The sequence below is a fragment of the Sciurus carolinensis genome, chromosome 10 (genome assembly GCF_902686445.1).
Source record: "Sciurus carolinensis chromosome 10, mSciCar1.2, whole genome shotgun sequence".
Classification (NCBI taxonomy): domain Eukaryota; kingdom Metazoa; phylum Chordata; class Mammalia; order Rodentia; family Sciuridae; genus Sciurus; species Sciurus carolinensis.
In genome coordinates, this window is record NC_062222.1 from 50,238,820 (window position 1) to 50,263,148 (window position 24,329).

The window sequence follows — 24,329 nt, forward strand, 5'->3', positions numbered from 1 at the left end:
TGAAAATAAAGTATAATGAGGATGGACATTGATACATAATTTCTCTAATTATTCTTCCCTGCTTCTTATTTTGACTAATATTCAATTTATAAGCACAATACACATATTTGATAAAAATATATCTGATATTCTCTCTATATATAAAACTTTAGAGATTAAAAGAAGGATAAGATAAATGCTAGCAACACGAGTCCTCAGCCCATCTTCCCTCCCTCCATTTCATCTATTCATTTATTCAATCAGTTAAGAAAATGAGCTGGGTAGGAGGCATCAGGCTAAGAGCTAGTTGTGAAGCTAAGAACAGACTCTTGCCTTGGAGGGATCTACATTCTAGAGGTGAAGAGAGACCTTCAACAATTTCCCCAGGTAATGGTACTTTAAAGAGAAGCAGAAGACACTTTATGGGTGTGGGGAGTGAAGGGCTGGCTTAGCTGGTACAGGGAGGAAAGATGTCATAAAATCTTCTCTGAGAAGTGATGTTTACACTAAGACATGAAGGATGAGTTACTGTGAGCTAAGGCCCCAGAGACTGAAAGGCAGAACATAAGATTAGCTGCAGAGCTTATAGGTGGAAAGGCAGGGTGTGGGAAGAAGGGCACCAAATGAAATCTGAGATGCAGGCGACTCTGCAGGACCTTTTACAGTCTTGTTAATATTTTGAACTTTATTCTGGCAGAAACTGGAAGCCTCTGAAGAGTTCTAACAGAGGACTGACAAGATCAGGTTTGCATATTAAACTCACCATTCTGCTGAAGCTTGGAGAATGAATAGGGGGAAGGTGAGAGTGGGCATTTAAAACTAAAATAACATAAGCTAAAGAATGTTCATATGCTTTTACCAATTTCCTAAACATTTTCCTGCCATTTGGTCAATGTTTTATCCACTAAAAAAAATATTCTTGACCGTTGCTTCTTTACAACCTTCTGCATAACTAAATGGAAGGGAGTATACAGTCCTGAAGCAAGCACACAGCAGGATGCAGACTCGGTTGGATTGGGTGGGCTCAGGGACACAGGACTTTTTCATAATGGTTGCAAGTCCTGGGGCCAGTGGAAGGAAGTAGGCACAAAAAGAAAGAGTACTTCCTGCCAGAAACTCTGTATGAGCACTTTCTATTAAGTACATTTTCTCTGAGGATGTTATATTACTATATAACCTACGTTCCTAAATAAGGTGTCTCAAATAGTCAACTGTATACTTTCATCCAAAAAATATTAAGGGTAAGCCAAGAAAAGTAAATGTAAATATTGTCATACATACAATTTACTGTTAAACTGCTTGCAAAGAGTCACTATAGCAAACTAAGTATTATTTATTAAAGGTAAGTTTGCAAATTCAGTTTCTGTTCTAAGGTGGTTTGCAGGACATTACCCAGGACAGTTCTGGCATTTGTTGTTGAACTAAAAGATTAAAAGATAACACTGCATTGAATTCTTTCTATGCTTAAGGGTTTTGTTCACTGAAGACAAAGGTACCTGTACAACTATCCTTATATTCTGAAGCCTCTTTCTGGTGTGAAAACCTAGAGATTTTAAGAGACTACAGATGGGAGGGTGGGATGAATGACAGGGATTTTATGGGGCAGTCTTTCCTCTCCCTCTCTCCCTCTCCCACTCTCACTTCAGATGGAGAACATATGCAGTAGGAAATGAGTTTCTGCAATTTCCTTAACCACATTAGAGAAAAAATTTAGCTATCTATTGATTACTAGCAATAAGAAAAAGGTTGCTGGGCCCCACAGAAATAAGATTTTACTTGCCAACACTTTCATCCCATGGGAAGAATCTACAGAGTTCAAAAGACACCCGGGCTGAGAGTAATGAGCAGAACTGGAAAAAATTAAATCTCTGGTGAAAGGTGGAACACAGATACAGCTACTCAGTCATGAGCCCAATCTTTGTGACACACCTCTTGCTCCTTTATATACTGTAGTGACTTTTATAAAGTTTCAGTACAAGTCTAAGGAACTGGCTGAGAAATTCCAGAACAAATTACTTAAGTGATGGTTCTTTTCTTAAGTATGCCCTAAGGATGGTAACGCTTTTCCAGATCAAGAGAAAATTGGACAGGGTTTGTCCTCCTTCCCTCTTCTAAGCCAAAGGAAATCAAGTGGGTTAAGCTCATTAGGACTGAGTCCCACAAACCTCAACACAGGTGTTATGTAAACTCTCCACTAAGGGTTACTTGGACTGAGTACAGTTCAAATGCCTTGGGGATGGGGCGATGGGGCAGTGGGGAGATCTGAAGTCCACCTATTAGAAGAGTTGTTGACACACTCACCCAAAGAATCTATTTAAAGGAAGAAAGGAAGCTTTGATTTTGATACTCACCAGGCCCATTATGTAAGTTTCCCACATACATAGATTCATCTCTGAGAAGACAACTAACATTATTCTCAACAGTAATGAAGTTGAGGTGAGGTGCTGTTTTTCCTTTAACAATTGTATAACTTGGTATTACAAATATTTAAATGAAACAACTATCAAATTATTTGGCAATAGGCAAAGGAAATACAAGTTAGCAAATTTCTATTTCATTTTCTCTGACCACATAATAGCTCATAGTTGCAAATAAATTTGTTTCACAAAGATATTGTTAGCCAAAAATAACATTAAAATGGTAATGAACCATAATAAAAAAGCATGAGAAAAATATGAACTCAGAACTAGAACACAACGTAAGATTGTCTTTTTATGAATTGATTAGGAAATGCTATTATTACTATACAAATGAATGCAATATCAATAGTGCTGGTAATAGATAATATGTATTAAGTTCTTAAGTGCCAAGTGCTGCTGTAAGATTTTTACATGCACTTTCCCATCTAATGAACACAACCACCAACTGAAGTACATACTGCCATTATCCTTTACAGATGAGGAAACAAAGGCACAGGTAAATTTAGTAACATGACCCAAATCACAGAGTGGCAATAGTTACTTATAATTATAGCTCTATAGACAAATATGCAAGCTACTTAAAAAAATCTGATTTCTGACTTTGGTCACATTCACTGAGAACTCAATTTATACTTTCCGGAGAGATTTTTTTTTTTTTTTTCCTTTACCAGCCACCATTGGAGCAATTAAAATATAAATCAAAAATCTTGAAAACTTTCAGAATTCACAACACCAGATCCTGACCTATAACCACCAACAACCCACTCCTTCGAAACACTAGCAGAAATTTAATCTTCAGGGAGACATCAGGCACCCCAGGGTTTCTGTAGGCCCTACTGTTTACTAGAGAACAAACTAGTTTGAAGACCTTTTCACCCTTTAGTGGAAACAATCTTTTTACTCATCACCACAGAGAATCAGAAAAAAGAGACCATAATATTTCCATGACTAAGAATGATGGGATCAAACTAGCCACAGGCAGCAAAATCTGTAGAAGAGGAACAAGGGAAAAAACCCTCAGGACAGCATGCAGCAATCAGTAAAACAGGAAACAATTTTCTTCTAACTGCTTGATACTTGGAATTTCAACACATTCTCATGTTTTATAACAACACAGCAACAATGAGGCTAGTTCTCTGGTACAGCCATTCACAAGAGCACCTGACAACACATTAATTACACAACAGTCTATAATTGTGCATCTATATCATAGCAACACTTTACAGAAGACAGAGTTAAGTCACATTTTTCATTTATTATATTGCTAGATCAGAATGCATTTTCCCTAACTTTCCTCTTTATTTTGTGCTATACAGGTGCACTAAACATGCTGTTTTAATTAGCCTTATTGTTGCTGTGACCAAAACACTAGATGAAAACAACTTACAGGAGGAAAGGTCCATTTGGGGTTCATGGTTTCAGAGATCTCAGTTCACAGACTGCTGACTTCATTGCTCTGGGTCCCAGATGAGGCAGAACATCATAGATGAACTGCAGTGGAGGGAAGTTACTCCTCTCATGGTTGCAGGGAAGTGGGATGTGACCCCCAGGGAAGATGATCCCTTCTAGGGCACACATCCAGTGGCCCACCTCCTCTAACCCTGCCCTGCCTACCTACAGTTACTGCCCAGTCAGTTCATTCAGACTAGGATGGACTGATTAGGTTACAGCTTTCATAATGAAATCATTTTACCTCTGAATATTCCTCCATCAACAGGAGCTTAGGGGCACACTTCACATCCAAAGCCATAACTGTGGTATTTTAAACATACTATATCGGGCTAATTCTGTCTCTAAAACATGGTTCCGTGGGTTTGAGCTGCCATTATTGTTTAGAGAACCCAGTTACCCAAAGTTTGTTCTGCAGACCAACAATCATTTACCTGTAAGCTTGTTGGAAATGCAGAATCATGGGTCTTACCCCAGAACTACTGAGTCAGTCTTCATTTTAACAAGATTCCCATGAGATTTACATATTTGTTAAAGACTGAGAAGTTCAGGGCTGGAGATATAGCTCAGTTGGTAGAGTGCTTGCTTACCTTGCATGCACAAGTCCTTGGGTTCAATCCCCAGCACCACAAAAAAAAAAAAAAAAAACAAAACAACAACAAGACTGAGAAGTTCTTTCCCTAGAAAAGTCTGAGTAAATCCGCTGTAGGGATTAGGAATCTACATCTTAAGTAAGGATACTACTTATTCTGGTTCAATGGGACTTCTTCTTGCTGCTTGATATAATATTCCTTGTAGTAATCTGAGTCTCTTAACTAAAATAGGACATTTCTGTCGGACTCAATTGTAAAAAAATTTTGAAAGCTTAAGATTATAATTTAATGAAGCTTGGCACAATGGTACACTTCTGTAATCCCAGTGGTTCAGGAGGCTGAGGCAGGAGGATCCCAAGTTCAAAGCCAGCCTCAGCAAAAGCAAGGTGCCAAAAACTCAGTGAGATCCTGTCTCTAAATAAAATACAAACTAGCACTGGGGATGGTGGCTCATATATATGTATATATGTCAAGGAAACCTTTAATTAATAAAATTTTTAAGGGGTGGGGGGAAGGAAAAAATAACAGAATGAATCAAAAACTATTACCCTATGTAAATGTATGATTACACAAATGGTATGCCTCTACTTCATGTACAAATGGAGAAATAAGATGTATCCCATTTGTTTACAATAAAAATAAATTTAAAAATAAATAAATAAATAAACAAATAAATATTTTAAAGGCGGTATGTCCAAAATAAAATTGACATGAATAAGAATCAGAAACCCCCAGGGATACTTTTTCAAAACATGTATCTCACTCTCCTCCGGGCAGAAGGGGATTCTATTACCACTGATCCTTCTCCTAAAGAATCATTGTTATAACAAACCACTGTTGTCTATGACAATGGGAATGTAAACTTTTACTGCATGAGGATAACAAGAAGACAATGAAAACCACCCAAAACATGTCCCGGTTACTATTTTGGTCTCTTTTTCCCCACAGACTTCATAGAGATACAGGCATATTTAGACTTGCATTTTATATCTAATGGGGAGCAAGTGGTATACACATTTTTGTATCTTTTTTTCATTTAACGTTTTTTTTAGCATGGGCATTTTCTCAAGTTACTAAATGTTTTCCAAAAAACATCGTTAAATCACATGATTTTTTCTTTTATTATAATGCTAGACCAGTTTGCATTTCCCCCTACCTTCCTTTACTTTATGTTCTGCTTAAGGGTTGTTCTATTTTCTTTAGTCTGAGATAGCTCCTACCTACCTACCTCTTCTGACCCCGGATTTTGTTTTTGGTGCCCAGTCTCCAATTTTCTAGCATTCCCCTGCAGCACATCTCTGGTATTTGTACAGGCATCTTACCACTAAAATCTGCTTTTCTGCTTTTAGTCTACCTAGCATCTTTGTGTACTCCCTAGGCACCATCAATTTCTGCTCGACTTCTCCAGAATCCCAGATCAACCCATTAGTTTCAAAAAACATGCAATGAGAGCTAATTTGCAAAGGCTATTGGGTTTTGTGGAGAATGATCTCTATATGTATTAGTTCAGTCCAGCCTGACCTGAAGTTGGTTGTAATGAACTCTAATTCAAACAGCTGAATAATCCCATGGTTAAATTTACTTGGGAAATAATACATATATTAACAGTCTCCTAGAGATTTAACAATAACCTTAGCACATTAAAGTTTTAAGAAGTCTTAAGCTAATTTAACGTGGCTAAACCTAGGATTTCTCAAATGTATTTGACCTCAGAACTTTTTTGGGCATACAACTGCATAATATTTCAGAGAACTAACACTCTAACACAGTTTGAGAAGCACTGTCTTTCCCACTAATGAAAATACAAGATTTCATGCTTTTCAGGAACTTTGGAGCTGTTCAAATCATGCCTAAAGGATCAGTCCTGTAAATATGCTGATTATGCTTCTAATCACATTAACCAAAAAAACCCTAGGTTTATTTTAAAAATATGTGCTTAATATTTCATATCACATTGTGAAAGATTATTTCCTTAGTTAAGTATTATTTCAATTCTTCCCATTATGGTTTTTTTTATAGTAAATGATCATAGTAATTTCATAGTAATTTATCATTCACAAAATTTTACTTATATTACCATTCTATGAGAAATAAGGCCAGGGATATGACCTCCATTTTACAAATGAGAAAGCAGAGGTGGACCGCATAGTAACTGTTCAAAGTCACATAAATCATAAGTAAAAGCCTGAATCAAAAGTAGGTCTTCTGATTCAATGTGGTCTATCCTTGGAAGTTGTTAAAAACACCTATGCCTTTAGCCATTTCTCAGCATGATTTTTAAAATTTAGAAGTACACTGAGGATCTTCTACACAATGTTTACTTTGAATGACTATAGTAAGCTATCTTATTAGAATACGAGAAAGATCATAATCCTGATCATATGGGTAAGATGATCAGAATCCACAAGTGAAATCTAACTAGTTCAAGCATACCAAGGGTTACTTAGAATGTACAAGTCAAAGGTTTGGGGAGAAGTCTAGACTGCAGACGTATTCTTATAATTTTTTTTCACCCTTGTTTTTTAGAATATCTTCAAGTCTTTTCTCAAGGGAGCAATGCACACATATATGCACAACAACCCACTACAAAGAAAAGTTCTTATTTCACAGTCCCTTGCATTAAAAATTTCCTTTCTATGCAAAGAAATATACAATTGAAGTATAAGATAATTTGGAGGAGACTATTGAATAAAGGTCACCTTCTAAAAATTCATAAAATGAGGAGAGCTAAATTCTTTTCTGGCATCTGTAAAGAACAGGATGTTTTAAGAAGTTTTATTTTAGAAGTAAAGAAAATATTCAATGAACAAATAGTATTCAACTAAACTAGTGCTCCGGTACCTTTTTGTTTTCACAATGAATATACACTAGTCATTTTTTTCTGAATTAAAAACTTAGAATTATTTTCTTATTCAGAATATATGCTACAACCACAAGGCAGCAAGTAAAGAAGGATCCAAAATATTCTCAAATGTCCTGAAGTTAACCAGCAGCTATTGCTGAAGATGAAGTGAGTGGAATCTAATTTTCGACAGGCGTGACTGCAGGCAGCAACACTATCTGTGGCATGCAACAGCCTTGGCACAGGATCAAGGTAACTGAGTCCCACAGCATGTCTTTACAATCACACTCTCTTACAATGAGTACTCTCGGGCATCACTGGAACTCTAAATTTCCCCAACTTTATTGTCTTAAAGTCTACCGGCAAACTTCGATGTTGTTTTTATTTTATTTTTTTAATTCATGTGTGTGATCATGAAGAAGAGTAATATAAAGAAAGTCTTTTAAATAAGAGAAAATATTAGAAGAAATGCTTAGAAAGATGTTATCTGTGTTAGAGTATATTTTTATAGTAAACTGCAATAATTAATGACTCTTACCTTAAGGTCGAAGAGTAATGTAAATAATCACTAAGAGATGGAAAAAACAGAAGTGTAAGGAGAGAAAGCACAGATAGAAGAAGAAATTACAAAAATATGAAAATCAAAAATAAACAGATATGCACATAAAAAATGTACATTTTGAAAGCTACCATATAATTTTCCTGAAGATTATACTGATTACCCAAAATACACACAAACACAATAAAATTAAGAAATCTCAATCTGTCTTTAAATGACCTAATAATGACCTAAAGGAAGAAATTTGAGAGTCATATAAATTCAAATAGAAACTTAAATTTTGTCCTTTAAAAAAACTACCAAGCCAGGCGGGGTGGCAAATGCTTGTAATCCTAGTGGTTGGGGATGCTGAGGCAGAGGACTGAGTGTTTGAAGCCAGTTTCAGCAAAAGCGAGGCGCTAAGCAACTCAGTGAGATCTTGTCTCTAAATAAAATACAAAATAGGACTGGGGTTGTGGGTTAGTGACTGAGTGACCATGAGTTCAATCCTTAGTACCCCCCACGAAAATAAAATAAATAACATAAAAAATAAAAACTACCAAGATAAGTATTCTAATCACCCGATAAAAAGGTGCAAAGGCATTCAATTTAAAAGGTGCAAAGTTTGGTTCCATCATTGGGGGGATGAAAAAAGAAAAAAGGAAACTGGTAATGTATAAAGAAGAGGAGGGAGAAGGAGTAGAAGCAAAGATAGTTAAAAATAAGTAAAGCCAAACAGGACAGATTGATAAATACAGAACCAGATGAAAGTTGGAAAGCATGCGGACTTTGGTTTGGCAATAAGCAAAACTCCCTTCTCTTCCTGTGACCTCTATTTCCATGTGTGGTACCACCCTTTACCCAGTTACTTGTTAAAAGTTGGGAGTCTTGAATGCAATCTGGCTCCAGTCCAGAGCTAATCATAAGTTTTCAGTGAATACAAGGGGTAGTTGTCCCTCCCCCTTGAGTCTCCCTCGTGTGACACTCCAGTTTATTGGCAGTTTTTGCATGTTTCCTCCTCTTGTGCCTTTGCTGTGCTGTCTCCATTAAATATAATGCTTCCTTTTCTCACCCCTTTGGTCCCATCTCACTCAGAAAACCTTCTCTGGAAGTTTTGTACTCAAAATTGGACTAGGTACCCCTTTTCTCCACTTCTATAATGTCTACACAAATCTCTGTCGCTAACAATACCACAGTTATCTCCTGGGCCACTGTCTTTCCCACCAGACTGAAACCTTTTTTGTTTTATCTTTGCAAACCCAAAGTTTAATACATATCCTGGCACTCTAAAGGACACTCAAAAATGTCCACTGAATGAATGAACAGTTAAATTAAAAGTTAAATGGCACAGAATATAGAAAGTTCCCCATCTCAAAGTTTTCAAGTAAATCAGACTGTTAAGAGAATTCCAACACTAAGAAAGAGCTGTGATCAGTCATATGACCTTGTGATACTCCTTCCTCTTTTACGCACATATCTTCCCACTTGCCTGATTATACTGACTCTTTACACAGTTCTTTATAATATTTATCACTAGGGATATAAGACTTCATACAGTTAATTGTTCTATCAATTTATTCTTAAGACATGGTTTGTGAATGAAATGCCATCATGAGGGTCCTGTTAAGAAGATGATAACATTTATGTGACTTACTGAATACATCTCCTCTGGGTTTCTGAGGATCTGTCTGTATCCTGTTGTCAACTGTAACCCCTCTTGCAGATGTACTCGTAGCTGGTTCTGCAGTTGTCAGTCTGGTGGATGGCCTTTCTGGGGTTGGTGGAGGTGGAGGTGTTCTGAACTCTGTTGCCAGGGGTGGTGGTGGTGGAGGAGTGGGCTGTGGTGTTGGCTTTGGTGTAGGTCTTGTTGTTGGCTTAGAAGTAGGCCTGTTGGTAATGGCAGGAGGAATATATGGTGTCTTCAGAGGCCACCTTGTACTTCTGACATCAGGAATCCAATTATCTCCTCCATCACCCTTTAAAATGGTACCATTTCCTTTTGGTACATGAATTGGTCCTGAAGGCTCAATCATGACTTTGGGGATATCTAGAAGAGTTGAAATATTTACATTAGACTTTTAGATTTTTTTTTTTTTTTCAGGGCCAAGGACCGAACTCAGGGCCTTGCGCGTGCAAGGCAAGTGCTCTCTGCCACTGAGCTAAATCCCAACCCCTTAAATTAGAATATAACCATTTCAAAGAAGTAAAACACCAAAATTTAAAATATATATATAGATACATGGGGCTGATATGCAGCTCAGTGGTAGAGAGCTTTCCTAGCATGTGTAAGGCCCTGGGTTCCATCCCTAATGGGAACCTCTCATGCAAACTAGTTTCATTTTGCATGTTTAGATTATTCCCTACTGTAAGTCATGCTACTTTCCAAATAACAAATGCATGTACAAATATGTGTGTGTGTGTTTGTGTGTATGTGTGTGTTTGGATGTATGCAAAACATACAATGGTATTTCTATAATGAATATGTATTATTTGAATACAAAAAGTTTTAAATATTTGTAAAGAGATAACAAATAGCAACCAGTGAGATTTTTTAAAAGCAGAGATATAAGATTTTTCAATATGAGAAATGTAGAGTGTTTATGTTAGGCGTCCCCAAGCTACATGTATATTATAAAACTGCTTAGAATTGTTTAAAGATTGATACTCTTCTCATCTACTCGTTATATAAATCAGTAAAAACAATTTGATTATATGTTCTACATATGATTTTATAATTGACTTTCCTTTCCTTTACTAATTTATAAAACTGAAGTCTAAAAAGAAAATTTCAGAGGTTACACAGATCATCTGAGTAAGTTTTTTCTTTGATAATCTTCACCAAAAAAAAAAAAAAAATCAATATTCAATCTGCCTGGAATGATATAGTCCAGAGTAGGGATGACTACATGACCCTTCAAAAATCCTTTAATCCCCATGATTTTATGCCCCATGGTTTTCAGTAAATATTTTACTCAGGAAAATTTAAATATTATCTAATGTTGCATGAAATGTATGCTAAATTATCCCTTTGATTTGTAAAAACTTTCATCTTAGAGATTATATGTATTTTTCATATTTATCTACAATGTACCCATGACTCCACATATAATTTGTAAAATTAAAAAAAAAAAACAGTTCTGATTGTAGAGGAAATAAATAGGAAATTCTTTTTTTAAAGAACAAAAATGTGGAATATATTCACATTATCTTCACAATTTAATTCTAATGGCAAACAAATAATTATTTCTGATTTTTATTTTTAATTAATTACTAGAAATTGAACCTAGGGGCACTCTCAATTTGTTGCATTCCCAGTCCTTTTTGTTTTTCACTTTGAGAGAGGGTCTTGCTAAGTTGCCCAGGTTGAGCTTGAACTTCTGATCCTCCTGCCTCACTCTGTGAGTAGCTGGGATCATAGAAATGTACCACCATGACCTGCTTTATTTCTGATTTAACAAATTCTCAAGAAGGACTCTGTAAGTTCTTCCTAGCTAAAGACAAGCTATTTAGAGATTTTTATAAAGAAATTTTGATGTTTTTAATGTTAGGCTATATTACTGACTTTTAATTTTTAAAAATACCCGAACATGTGATTTTATTATTTGTGGAAAGCACAGACCAATATTACTAAATTATATGATTTTGATAACTAATCATGTTCCTTATCTTCCTAGCAATGGCCTTTATAGGATCATGTATTTCCTACTGGAATTTAGAGCCAGGAGACAAGTGCTACTCACAGACACAACTGAGTCCATCACCATGGTATCCATCTTTACATTTACACTTATAGGACCCGTGTATGTTGTAACATCGAGCAAAGCCACTGCACTGATGCTGACCAAGGGAGCATTCATCTATATCTGCATCAGAAGGTAAGAGAAGAAGTCATTTATCTAGCAGACAAACATGCAATGTGCAAAATACATGCAGTTTCAAAATTGTTTTTTCTTTTTTGCAATGTGAAGGTCCATGTAAAATCAGCAAATAAACAGAAGAAATAAAATACATGTACAAAAACTACTAGTGGTTGAACTGGATTGACTGGATTGGCTTACTTAATTTAATGCCAGTACCTTCCCCTGTCCCTGATATTCAACCATCACCACAATTAAATCCACTTCATTGCTGTAGAAAGAAACAACACAAAGCAATGATTGAATTTCATTACCGTGACATTGGTATTTGCCTCCAATGTACATGAGGTCGAAGCCTTTATGACACTTGCAGATGTAACTCCCAAAAGTGTTGACACACTGTCTAAATCTAGGGCACGAGACTCTTCCAGTAGCACATTCATCGACATCTAGAAACATAAGTTAATTGCATCTTAGGAGGAGTGTGGGCATGTTCAGATGCAGTGGGCTTTAAAATAAATGACTGACTGCAAACTGTTACCTGGCAGGCAGCAATTCATTGTAAGTGGTATCCAGCTGGCTGCCACTACAGGCAACATAAGTTCAACATCTCCAAATTTCAATTCATCCTCCTAAACCAAGCAGTTCTTTTCTCATATCTTTATTAGCACACACTGCACTGCGTGCACCTAGTTGCTTGAAGTAGAATCATGAATCATGCTTGACAATCCTCTTTCCCGTAACTCTAAAATCATCACATTCAGATAATTTACCTCTGAAGACTTATTGGAACCTCTTTACCCACCACCACTACCTTATCACAAGCCACCATCCTCTGCATTACACTGTTATGAAAGTCTCCAATTTGGTGTTTTCACTACCCATTTTACCCTTCCCCCAAAGCATTACCTACTATATAGTTAAAATAATTTCACTAAAACATAAGATCCAATCATTGTCTACTTGCTTTTTGAATTAAATCCACATTACCGTGGGGATGTTCCTTACCATTATTTTCTAATACAGACCCTTTCTGGTTTTTTTCTTTCTTAGTATTTCATGTTAACACTTAGCATGGTCTAAAATTTTATCATGTGTTTCCTTGTCTTCCCTGCTAGAATGTTGGTTTCATGAGGATCAAAATTTTGTCTGCTTTTCCCATTACTGTATATCCAGCACTTAGCACAGTGTCTTTTGATTACTAAATATCTTCATTTAGTGTTCACCACATACTAGGTCCTTGATAAACTCTTTGTATACATGATCTTGTTCAATCCTTCACATTGGTTCTATGTAGCATTACTCTCATTTTAAGGATAAGAAGACCCAGACTTAAAGAAAGAAAGAATCTTGCCTAACTGAGGTTACATATCTAATAAGTGGCAGAACCAGGTTTGGAACCAAAGCCCTGATTAAGCCACAATTATACAATGTCATATTAATTCTTCAGAAAAATATCTAACCCCCATGTTGCAACACATATAATCCAGCCCCTTCTACCTTGTCAGTTTTATCATTTCAAAGCTCTTCTTTGCCTCTGATATTCTAGAAATACAGAGCTCTTCTTGTTTCCCTGAACACTGTGTTCCCCTGAACTTCAGTGTCTTTGCACACAAGAATCCCCCTGCCTGAATCTTCCTTGTGTCCCTCCCTTTTGGGGAAACAAGGCTTCCATGTTCCATTCACAGAGTGGTCCTCTTCTGAGACATCTGATGCCTTCTGGCCTGTAGCTAATTACTTGATATAAGTAACTGCAAGTTTTCCTAACTCTATTCTCTTCCACTTTCTTTATCCTGTAGAGGTTGTTGATAAAGATGATTGATGTTACAACTTACCCACACAGGTCCTCCCATCAGGAGCCAGTTGCAGACCTGGGGAGGGGCACTGGCACCGGACTTGCCCTTTAACAACATCACAGCCATACTGACAGTTTGCCATAGAGCATGTTAGGGCACCTGGAAAGAGAGTAATTGGCTGATTCAGAGAGTAGGAAGAAAAATCTATGATTCGAATAACTACGTTCTTCCCTGTCCTAAGATCATTGACACCATCAATAATCAATAATACAGACATAGAGGCCTCGATTACCAACGTTCTAAAGAAAGTTTAAAAATATTCTAAGGAAAGGGGAAGGGACAGGGAAAAAAAACCTTCTGAAGGATAATTAAGAAATCATCTTGCATTATCTGGAGAAGATTTTTAGTGCTTTTGAAGAATTAAATGATAAATGTAAAACTTTATCTCACATAGATTATCTGGAAATTTTTCCAGTGACCAAGCTAAGCACTGTTCTCAATAAAAATTTCCAAGTAATTGTCTCAGCTGTCTAGTACATTTCTCTAGAGAACAGCAGATTTCCCAGTGAACTGCACACAGCGAATTTTAGCACCACTGCCATATGCTAGTAAGCACCACTGCCATATGCTAGTAAACACATACTCACCTCATTCCAGAAAGTTCCATTGCTATGTCTATACAGTGTGAAATAAAATTAGCAAAAATTTTTTTTTGCTTTATAAAATGCAACCTAGTTAGATGTTAAGTTGGCAAAATAAAAACTAAGTCACTAATTGTTGCATATCATATAAACGTAAGATCAATTCAATGTTTACCTTTTTGAGAATTTTAGGGCATTGCCCCTTTTATAAACACATCTGATAAGAGTAAGAAACACCATACATTTTTCCTTCTTACAATGATTCTCATGAAATCTACTTTTCTGATATTGTATTTATTTTTCATTTGAAATAATTTTTATTTTAGAAGTGATAGGCTATCGTAAAAGTCTAAAAATCTTCATAGTATTATAAAGGAATATAAAAATGAAGTGAATGTATGAATGATTTATAATCCTCAACAGACTGATGGATTATCTCTGAGCAGTACCAAATAATCACTAATTTTTTTTTTTTCATTTTTAACCTGCAATAGTTCTTGGAGGCCCAGGTAAAAGACAGGGTTAAACAAGTTTGGAAAAACATTAAGAAATATCCTCAGTTTCATGATTTTTGTTCTAAATACCATTTCTAAGCCAATTTAATATTGGCACCCATAGTAAAAGAACATCATACATCTAAAATGGATAAAATGAGACCCTGTCTCAAAAAATAAAAAATAAAAGGCTGGAGATGTGGTTCAGTGGTAAGCACCCCTGGGTTCAATCTCTAGTACCAAAAAAATAAAATGGGCAGCTCTTATTTTGATTTTCATTCCTCAGACAGACATATCAGCACATGCACATGTCCTATTCAGGAGGGCCTTAGAGGGTCACATTCACAAAGGCATGCTACCAGAGCATGTCAGAAATCAAGCCCAAAGCACTTATAAAACAGTTAAGATTCTTGACATACTTGAGCAGGACCCATCCGGCATAAGCATATATCCATTGAGACAGTAGCACTTGTAGCTGCCGAAAGTGTTCATGCACCTGTGCTTACAGGGCCGAGGCTTCAGGCCACACTCATTTAGATCTGAAAAGAATGTGGGTTCAAGCAGAGAAAAAAATCACAAAACCTCAATACTAATATAAAACATCTAAAATGCATCTCGGTATTGAAGAACAAAATAGAAAAGTGACTCAAGATATGGCAACCTTCCTTTACATAAGAGATAAAGCCTGTTCATGTAGTCTTCATTTGAATGTTACCTCGGGGCGACCAGGAGTCCCCATGACTGATGTGGATCTCTGTTCATAAAGGACAGTTAGGAGGAATCTCCCATCAGCGGGTGTCTGCTTATCATCCCCAGAAAGTGCAGCATACTCACCACCTCCTGGGGGGCTCTACTGTCTCACTTCCTCTTGCAGGGCTCTATCACCTATACTGTCCGACTGCCAGTATGCTCAAAATACCTGTGTTCCTACTAGATTCATGTGCCATGATTGACCCTACTCTTTCAATGCCTTCTTTTCTCTGTTTAAAGAAGATACTACATGAACATTTTACTTTTCAGAAAGTATATGAATTTTAAAACATTAAACTGCCTTGACTTTTCTACAGGTTAGTTATATTTTCAGAAGATAAGAACTATATGAATTAGAGTGACCATTATTGTAGTTTCTCCCATTCAATATTGTAGACTATGTACTGATCTTACATTTAAGAAGAAAATTGAGTTTCCTACTTTAGTAATGCATTCAAGTCACAAAATAAACTTTAAAAATACCTCCAACATATTTTCATTCATTTGGCTGTTAAGAAGGGCATATGGAAATACTAATGGATAAAACATAATGGACTATCATTATGTATTTTATGTTTATTGGCTTAAATATCAATATGAAATGAATTAATGAATTCCACATTATGAAAATTTTCCAACTCAAGTTGAACACTGCCTCAAGTGAACATAAAACTCATAATGAAATATAAACATTGAAATAGTTATGCTCATAATATAGACTTCATTAAAAAGAAATGTGACCACATGTTTATTTTGTCTGGAATAACCAGCTTAAGTGCCTAATTAGCATAATTTAATTATCTATTAACCCACGTCACTGAATAAGAAATATGGATAGCATAACTAGTTGTAAAGTTGTTTTCAAATCTAATGAAAGTTAAATCTGACCAGTTCCTCTATTAGAAATCTGTATATTCCATTTAAGTAACCACCAAGTAACATTATATCTTAAACCACCAAAGAATTATTATATCTAAGAGTATTTTCATGTCTTATTGACTTTCCAACTTGGTCTTTTTTCTATCCTTAACAAAAATGTAAGCAAATCCCCAGCTGGGCAAAGACTGGAAAGGTTAAATAAATAAATCAAATACCTTTGTTCTTTTCTATGCTTTCTTCAATTTCCTACTTTATTGTCTTTTGCCCAGTCAAGGGTTTTCAAAATAGAATCACATTTTAAATATTAAAAAAAAATTACTCATAGAAGATACTTTGCAGATTCCAGTGTCCAAAAGAGTTGATTATTCTCTTTGTTAAATGAAGTAATAACCAAGTAGGAATGCCTGAGAAAGAAATTCTCTCCCTTTCCTATATTCTACTTTGCATTTCACTATTTATTAAAAAATTTAGTCACAGAACAAGTTAAGTATCATTCCTAACATGTCCTACAAAGTCACACCTGGTTTTGATAAATCCCTGATCAAGATTATAGAAAGTAGTATTTAAATATTAATACATAATAAGAGAAAAGCTTTGGGTTTTAAATATTTTTCTCTGAGCTAAATAAAAATGTAACAAAATGGCACAGCACATAAATAGAGCATAAATGAATACTGTATCTCCAGAGAAGGATATTGCTGGACAAAAATGTGACATTAAGAATCACCAGCTTTATTTTTAGAAAGTCATAGAAACTTCTGTGGGCTCCTCATGGAGACTGGTCAGGTGTTTATAACTCCAGCATAAACAAGGAGAATTTGTGCTGATGGAAACCTCTTCAGACACTGGGTTCACTGCCTAACATTGAAGCCCAGTTGAGGCAGCTGTTCCATCCACAACATGGCTCCAGTGTTGGCCGATAGTGGCACCCTTTGGATTGCTGTGGAAATCTTCATAATCCAGAGGGGGGCTACTGGTGGTCTTAGAAACTGGCTTTAATCCAAATTTATCTTTCCTTTCCTATGATAAAAGCAGTTTGGATTAGGAATAATGAAACTGAAAGGAAATAAAAACCAACAAACCATGATAATTTTTAAAAATCCAGGCATCATTTTATGAAATATTTTGGAAAAGAAGAAAATATCCAATATTCAATGGGTAAATGTAGAGACATTTATTGGTTATTTTACCTGTTAGTAAACTGGCACGTAAGTATCAAAACACATGGAAAGCAATTTGAGAAAACTCTACTCTTAACAGCTGTTGGGGGACTAGATGACATTCCCTGACAGATGGTTGGTGTAAATATCCCCAATGCCTGTCATCATTGCACCATCTGCCACAGTCAGGTGTCTCCTACAAACTTCACAATGACCCTTACCAGTACTCTGGAGGCATTATAAAATAGGATTTCACAGTAAACCATGTCTATCAATATTTGCCAAATATCACATTTTGCTGAAGTAGGGGACTTCAAAAGATCAAATGTACTTGGTGTCCTGATGAGGAACCTCTTTTTCCTCGACTTACTTGAGGGTTTCCATTCTACAATTATGTTACCTTATTTTCTTATTGACCTAAAACCATAAAATTGAGTTAATATATTCTGCTTCCAATATATGCTATATTCATTATCACAATATATTGGATTACAGACCAAGTAAGGTTTGTGTTGTTGTCAAATTAAGTCATAAATTACAAAATGACATTTCTTTATGGAGGTAAATGCCCTTAATAATAAGAAGAACAAACAACAGACCATGATAATTCTCCTTGATCTACATTGTCCCAAATAAGTCTTAAAAGTTGATAGGAGAGGGCTGGGTTTGTGGCTCAGGGATAGAGCACTTGCCTAGCATGTATGAGGCACTGGATTTGATCCTCAACACCACATTAAAAAAAGCAAATAAAATAAAGTTGCAAAAAATTGATGAGAACCTAAGAAATAAAACTTCATTGTTTTCATTTTAAATTTACTTTCATCTTGCTCTTTCTCTGGAAGCTTATAATATAAATTGTAAGAAAATACATAATAAAAATGTAATGAATTCTATAAAGAACCTATCTTGCACTAAAGGATAGAATTTTACAATTAAACCACTGAACATTTCAATATTTTAAATATTATGTGTATAATTCTTAAAGAGCATTACCATCAGAAGTACATTTTAGCAGGTTGATAGATTCAGGAGCCTGGGTGGGAGAAAAGGGGAGAGAGAAGGGAGCTGGTCCAGAACAGAAATGCAAGCTGCATAGCATTATTTTACACTTCAGGAAAAAAAGAATCAGAAATTTTATTAGCATGCAGACACTGAAAAATAGCTTGAGGGGGAAAAAAGGGGAGTGATTCACTGAATAAGATATCCCAATGGAGTATTATGGGGAAAAAAAAAAAACTCTTTCATTCATTTTAATGCATTTGGACTCTTCCCACCTTTGATGCTTATACTGGGTGAGGTTTCAGAAATTTGAACTTTTAAACTTTGACTAAAGTGGAGGTCATAGGCAAACATGTTAGTATGTCACTTGCCTTATCATTAGTTCTTTAAATTACGAATAACTCAGAAACTAATCACATTGTTCAGATTCTTTGTGCAGAAGATAAGCAAATGCATCAAGTTCCCTGTTATTATAGACAATAATTATTGTAAACCATTTTAATTCCTAAACTTATGAGTGAGTACAGAATAAAATCTCTTGGAAGAACTATAAAATTATTTTTCTACCAAACTTTCTAGCACAAGGTGGACAGTAATATTTTTGGTGTTCCTATTCTCTTAACAACCCTGCAGGCAAATAAGGCAGGAATTACTGTCTTTCCCATTACTGATTGATTGGTTTGCTAAGACCCAGGCACATTAAATGTCTTGCTTACAGTGAAAGAGCTAATTGGAACCAGAACTTAGGCTTTCTGATATTACAAAATGTGAACTGAAAGAAAGAAGCAAACATATGGCTTGATTTCTAGGTAACCTTAAATTTTACACATCAAATAGATGGTGGTGGGGAAGAGGACTTAATCATTTCTAAAATCTACCTGGCAAAGACATCAAAACCCCAATCTCAGTTACTCTGGAATTCCTGATTTTGCCTACATATGAAAACAAAACTTAACTTGCTCTCTGATTGTGGGAAAACATTTCAAAACCCAGAGAAGAAGAGGAAAAGCAATGATACTTGATATAGTAAAAGGACAGTGAAGGCCCCATGCTATTCAGGGCACAGAGAATTGGCACCAGGTGATAGTTCCTGCTGTTTTTTTTTACATGCTCAGGCTGAAGGCTGGGCACTCTTGGGCTAGTCTTCAGAACATTTGCAAGAAGTGACATAACTGCAGGAAGCCGTGCAGGTGGGAGGAGCAGACCACCTGAGACAATGCACGCTCACCCCTTGCAGGTAAACTTGTGGCTTCATGATCCAAGGGTTGGAAAAGAGGCTGTTCACTGCCTTGGTCAAGAGGAGTTGGGTAGAAGTGCTCATCTTCACACCAGGAAGAAGGTAATAAGAGTCAACTTTGAACTGATGTCATTTTTAACCCTAAAAATCTTTACAAGTATATATTAAACAATTACATAAAGTTGGTGGAACTTAAAAAGAACTCTTCAGATACTTTACCAAAAACAAATAGTTTATAGTCCTCCTTCCCCTTTAATTTTCCTAAAAATTTATGACCATCATCAAGGACAATAAACACATTACGGATTAATAATCCATCATTTTCTTCCCATTAAAAGAACAACAAAAAATGATCATTTTTAAAACCACCATGTTAGTCATCAACAGAAGGGAGACAACAAAACAATGCAAATTACACAAATATTGATTATAATCAACTTGCTCTCTTTAGGGACATTAAAGTCTTAAATGACAAACTTAAGATTTCTTTTTTCCTATATTATGATGTTGCTTAATAATAACTTAAATATTCTAAAATTATGTATGGATTAATGATTTGCATAATGACCCTATTTAAATAATAGCTAGATAGATCATCACTGTTTTCATTCAAAAGTAAGAACTTACATCACATTTAAGTCACATTTAGTTAGGACACACATTAGAAGCTTTATGTAAAAAAATTAACTGTTGCCATTATTAGCTTACCAAAACATGAGATAGATGAGACTCAAATCAGAGAATCAAAAAGACAAACACATTCTACTTTAAGAGCAATTTAAACTTCCATATCAAATGAACTTGGTTTTTGGGGTTGAAACCACATATCTTTCAAAAAGTAAGACTATAGGTAACCACCTTAATACTGGGGTTAAAATACTTAGATTGTTGTGTTTAGTGAAGAAATTGAGATGTAACAGGTAAACCAATATTTAATATTTATTAATATTTAACTTAATTACATGCTACCAAATGCTCATCTTTCTTGGGATGTGGAATTCAATGTATGAAAAAAACCCATGCCAAAACATTAATAATTGATATTTATAAATTGTTCTAAAATTGTTATAAAGTACACTATAAATTCAAAAGAACATCTTTTATTTCTAAAAATATGACTAATATATTTACAAGCTAAAAATAATTCCCCAATGGGAAAGGTATAAAATATCAATATCTATATTATTACTCTTTTTTGGATGGAGAAAAGGGGATTTGGAGGGGTACAGAGACTCAAGGAAAGAGAGAATATGCATGAATAAAATTACCAGAGAATATAAGGGTCAGGAAGCAAATGATTAAGAGAATCTTGTTAGAATTTGGGTTAGAATTTCATATACTCTGAAAGGTATCATGTGCCTTATAGAGTATGCTAATGATAAGTCCAAAACTATAATTTTTATATCTGATCTTGGTGCAAATTGAGAAAATGACCAGGAGGGAAGAGCAAGCCACTATCAGCAGCCTAAGCCTGTGACAAGGCTATAAAATCAAGCCAGTTGCACAGTGCAACTTGCTCTGCTATTCTGGTTGTTCCCCAAGCAGCTCTAGAAGCTCCGGTTAAGCACTTGTCATTTATTCAAGCTGTTTACTCTGCCAAGCAACTTTCCAGGGGGTTATTTCTTAAAATATATAACTCAGAGCAAAATTCTTAGCAAATACTTGCTGTGTACCAAAGCCTACTTTTAATCAATAGCTAAATTTCTAGGTCTGTGGAGCTATTTTAAATTTACTTCTTTTTGACATTTCTCTTCTTGAGAAAAAAAAAAAAATGTTTGATTTCCCATATCTCTGAGGCATGTTTTTGACTTTATTAAAATGTGTGAGCTTAGATAAAAACAGTCTGAGTTGATTTCTCATGCAGCAGCTATGGCCAGTACACTTTAACAAGTTCTGACAGGGTCTAGGCAGCTCTCACACTTACCAGGTCTTTCACGGTAGCCTCTCTCAACCTGGCAGGACTCTCAGTCCACTGACTCAGAGACCATCCAAGCTGTTGTATCAGAAGACTCTATGGAACTCTTTGAAGTTCCTATGGTATTTAGGACCAAGAACCTTTATATGAATCAATCTCATGTAACAAATTTAATGTGTACGTCACATATGTAAGTCACCTTAATAATAGTTTTATGGAACCCAGAAATCAGAGACACCACAAAGGGTTTCTGCTCTCAAGTAGCATAAACCTTTGCATCAGGAATGTGCCACAACTGCTTTTTTTGTAAGGAGAACAAAGTAAGAGATGATTAGAACATATGAGTTTACTCTAAGCTGGGGTTTTATTTTCAAGATTGAACCTGAAGTGATATTTTAAGTGTCAGTGCTATTTTTGCAGGTGTAAATCTCATTTTGCTACTAATAAAATCCTCTTCTACCTAAGGAATACGGTTTGGGAAGACAAGATTTTAACTCGTTATATTCCAAATTTTCTTGAGAAAAATAGGTATGTGTTATAGGAAAAAGCACTCGGTAAATTGGTTTTCTGAAAATAAGAGATACCCAGTGATGGAGCCTTGTCCAATAATAGTTTTAGTGTCTTTGAAGAATTAAAGTTAATACAGCTTCTGCAAATAAATTTAAGTCAAACCTGAAAGTGGCTTCTTTTAATAGTCTTCTTTATATAAATTCCTGACATGGGGATAACAAAGTTTTATAGTGTTGACATTTTAATAAAACCTCTGAGAGTTTATGTTTACCACTTTAAAAACAGAAGTATACTGGCATTCCAAGATGAATACTGATAACTCAAAAGCCAGAACCTAACATGCTGCTACTTGTAAATTTAAGTTAGTAAAGGGAAATCAAATGAATTTTTAAAATAAAACTCAGTTTTAGAGTAAACTAAGATAATAAAAACCCCAGTTATTCCAAAAAGACTACCCAAGTATGTTTGTAATTTCCAAGTTTAAAAAAGAGTATATTATAAAACAGAAATAAAACATTGGGAAAGTCAGTTATAAATCAAATAGCAGCTAATATAAGAACACACTTAAGGATAACAACTTCTCGGATCACTGGGACATGATGCACCACTAACATGGATTTCATCTGATGAGTAATTGTATATATTTTAAAATGTTATTGTTCTGGATGGTTGTAAAAACTATGTCTATAAATCATGACTGATATGACACTGCAGGGAGTGTCCTGGAACAAGAATCAGATACCGAAGTATTTGAACAATATCATTTCTGTATGAGATAAAGTCAAATAAAAATCCGTGGGATAGTTAGACCCCACATTATCCTTTCATTTGACATTTAAGACGATAGAGTATTACTTTAAGAAATAAGTAAAAATTGACTCATATTTTTAGTGAAATCTAAGCTGAACACTTATTTCTATCTTTTTAATGCCTAATAGTTAAAAATTTGGGCTAAAATTAAGAAGACAAGCCTTGTCCACCTTGTTAGGCAGAGTCAGAGGATCACACTTCCAGTTATATTTACTTCGTCCAAAACTAATATAGTAGAAAGAATATGGATTACATAAAACAATAGCTGTAGCTTGATATACTGTCTTTTTTTTTTAACCAATTAATTTTGCGAACTAGGGAAAGATTCTTAATATCCCTGAACTTCAAATGAAAAGTGGAATAAAAATATACATTATTATTTATACCTTAATTATAATAAATAGCACTCTACTTTCTAATATCCTTATAACAATGGAATATATAATATAAAGTATTTGGGACTCTGTATCAGATAAATGTTTGTTTTTATAAGCAAATGCTGCTGATTTTGTAATCACTTGCAAATTAATCCAGATTTTTATTTCTCAGAGGAGCATTTCAAATGAGTCAACTATTGAAGGGAGATTTTAAACACACAATCAGAGGGTTCATATTTGGAAGAAACTTCCAAATTTCAAGTCCAATGCCTTACCTGGCTTCTGGTATTAAAGAGGAGCAGTAATTGGGGTTTGAGGAGGTTAATGATCTCCCCAAGGCTTCCCAACTAGTTAGTGGAAGAACAAGAGTGCCACAATGGGAGGCTTCTACACTACCACACTACTGATGCAGTAGTGCTCTTCAAAAAAACATTTTAATAAACATGACGGAATGAAAATAAGAAAATATAGTTTATTTGTCTTTTGATAAAATCAAGTTTATTATATTTACCTTTTCTTACTTTTTAAAGAAATCTATCGGCAAAATGGCGGCTTATACCAGGTGAGGTGGTGCACACCTATAATCCCAGCAACTCAGGAGGCTGAGGCAGGAGGATGGTGAATTCAAAGCCAGCCTCAGCAAAAGCAAGGTGCTAAGCAACTCAGTGAGATGCTGTCTTTAAATAAAATACACAATAGTGGCTCAGTGTTCAAGTACCCCTGAGTTCAATCCCTAGTACCTCCCCACCCCCACTAAAAAATGGCAGCTCACACATTTGGGGAAAATTGCTATGGAAACTAGTTTGGGATGAGAATTTAAATTTTTTAATTTGTCAGGAATAGAGGTGATATATGACTTCAGTCTGTTTTCCTACCTTGGTTGCAGGTTTTTCCGGCATATCCAGGGTGACACTTGCACTTGTTAGGCCCAATACACTCACCATGTTTGCACTGTGGCTGGCACACAGCTGTAAAAAGAGGTCATGCATTATTGCTAGTTCAGCAAAACACCAACTATACAGCATCAATGTCATGGACTAGTTTGATAATAAAACAAAAACTAAGAACTTACAGCAAAGTGGC

At 35.4% G+C, this 24,329-nt stretch overlaps 1 protein-coding gene across 2 annotated transcripts in view; it reads right to left on the minus strand.

Moving 5' to 3' along the window:
* Npnt (nephronectin) overlaps positions 1–24,329 on the minus strand; it is a 70,655-nt gene that overhangs the window by 16,318 nt on the left and 30,008 nt on the right. For both annotated transcript variants that reach the window (XR_007110507.1, XM_047566541.1), the window contains exons 4-10: positions 24,122–24,214; positions 19,626–19,718; positions 15,029–15,148; positions 13,514–13,633; positions 11,993–12,127; positions 11,562–11,684; positions 9,476–9,868 (exon numbers count right to left, since the gene is read on the minus strand). Coding sequence is in view for 1 of the 2 variants with exons in the window: in XM_047566541.1 (XP_047422497.1) it covers positions 9,476–9,868; positions 11,562–11,684; positions 11,993–12,127; positions 13,514–13,633; positions 15,029–15,148; positions 19,626–19,718; positions 24,122–24,214 (1,077 nt within the window). In the remaining variant the exon portion in view is untranslated. The remainder of the gene's footprint in view (positions 1–9,475; positions 9,869–11,561; positions 11,685–11,992; positions 12,128–13,513; positions 13,634–15,028; positions 15,149–19,625; positions 19,719–24,121; positions 24,215–24,329) is intronic.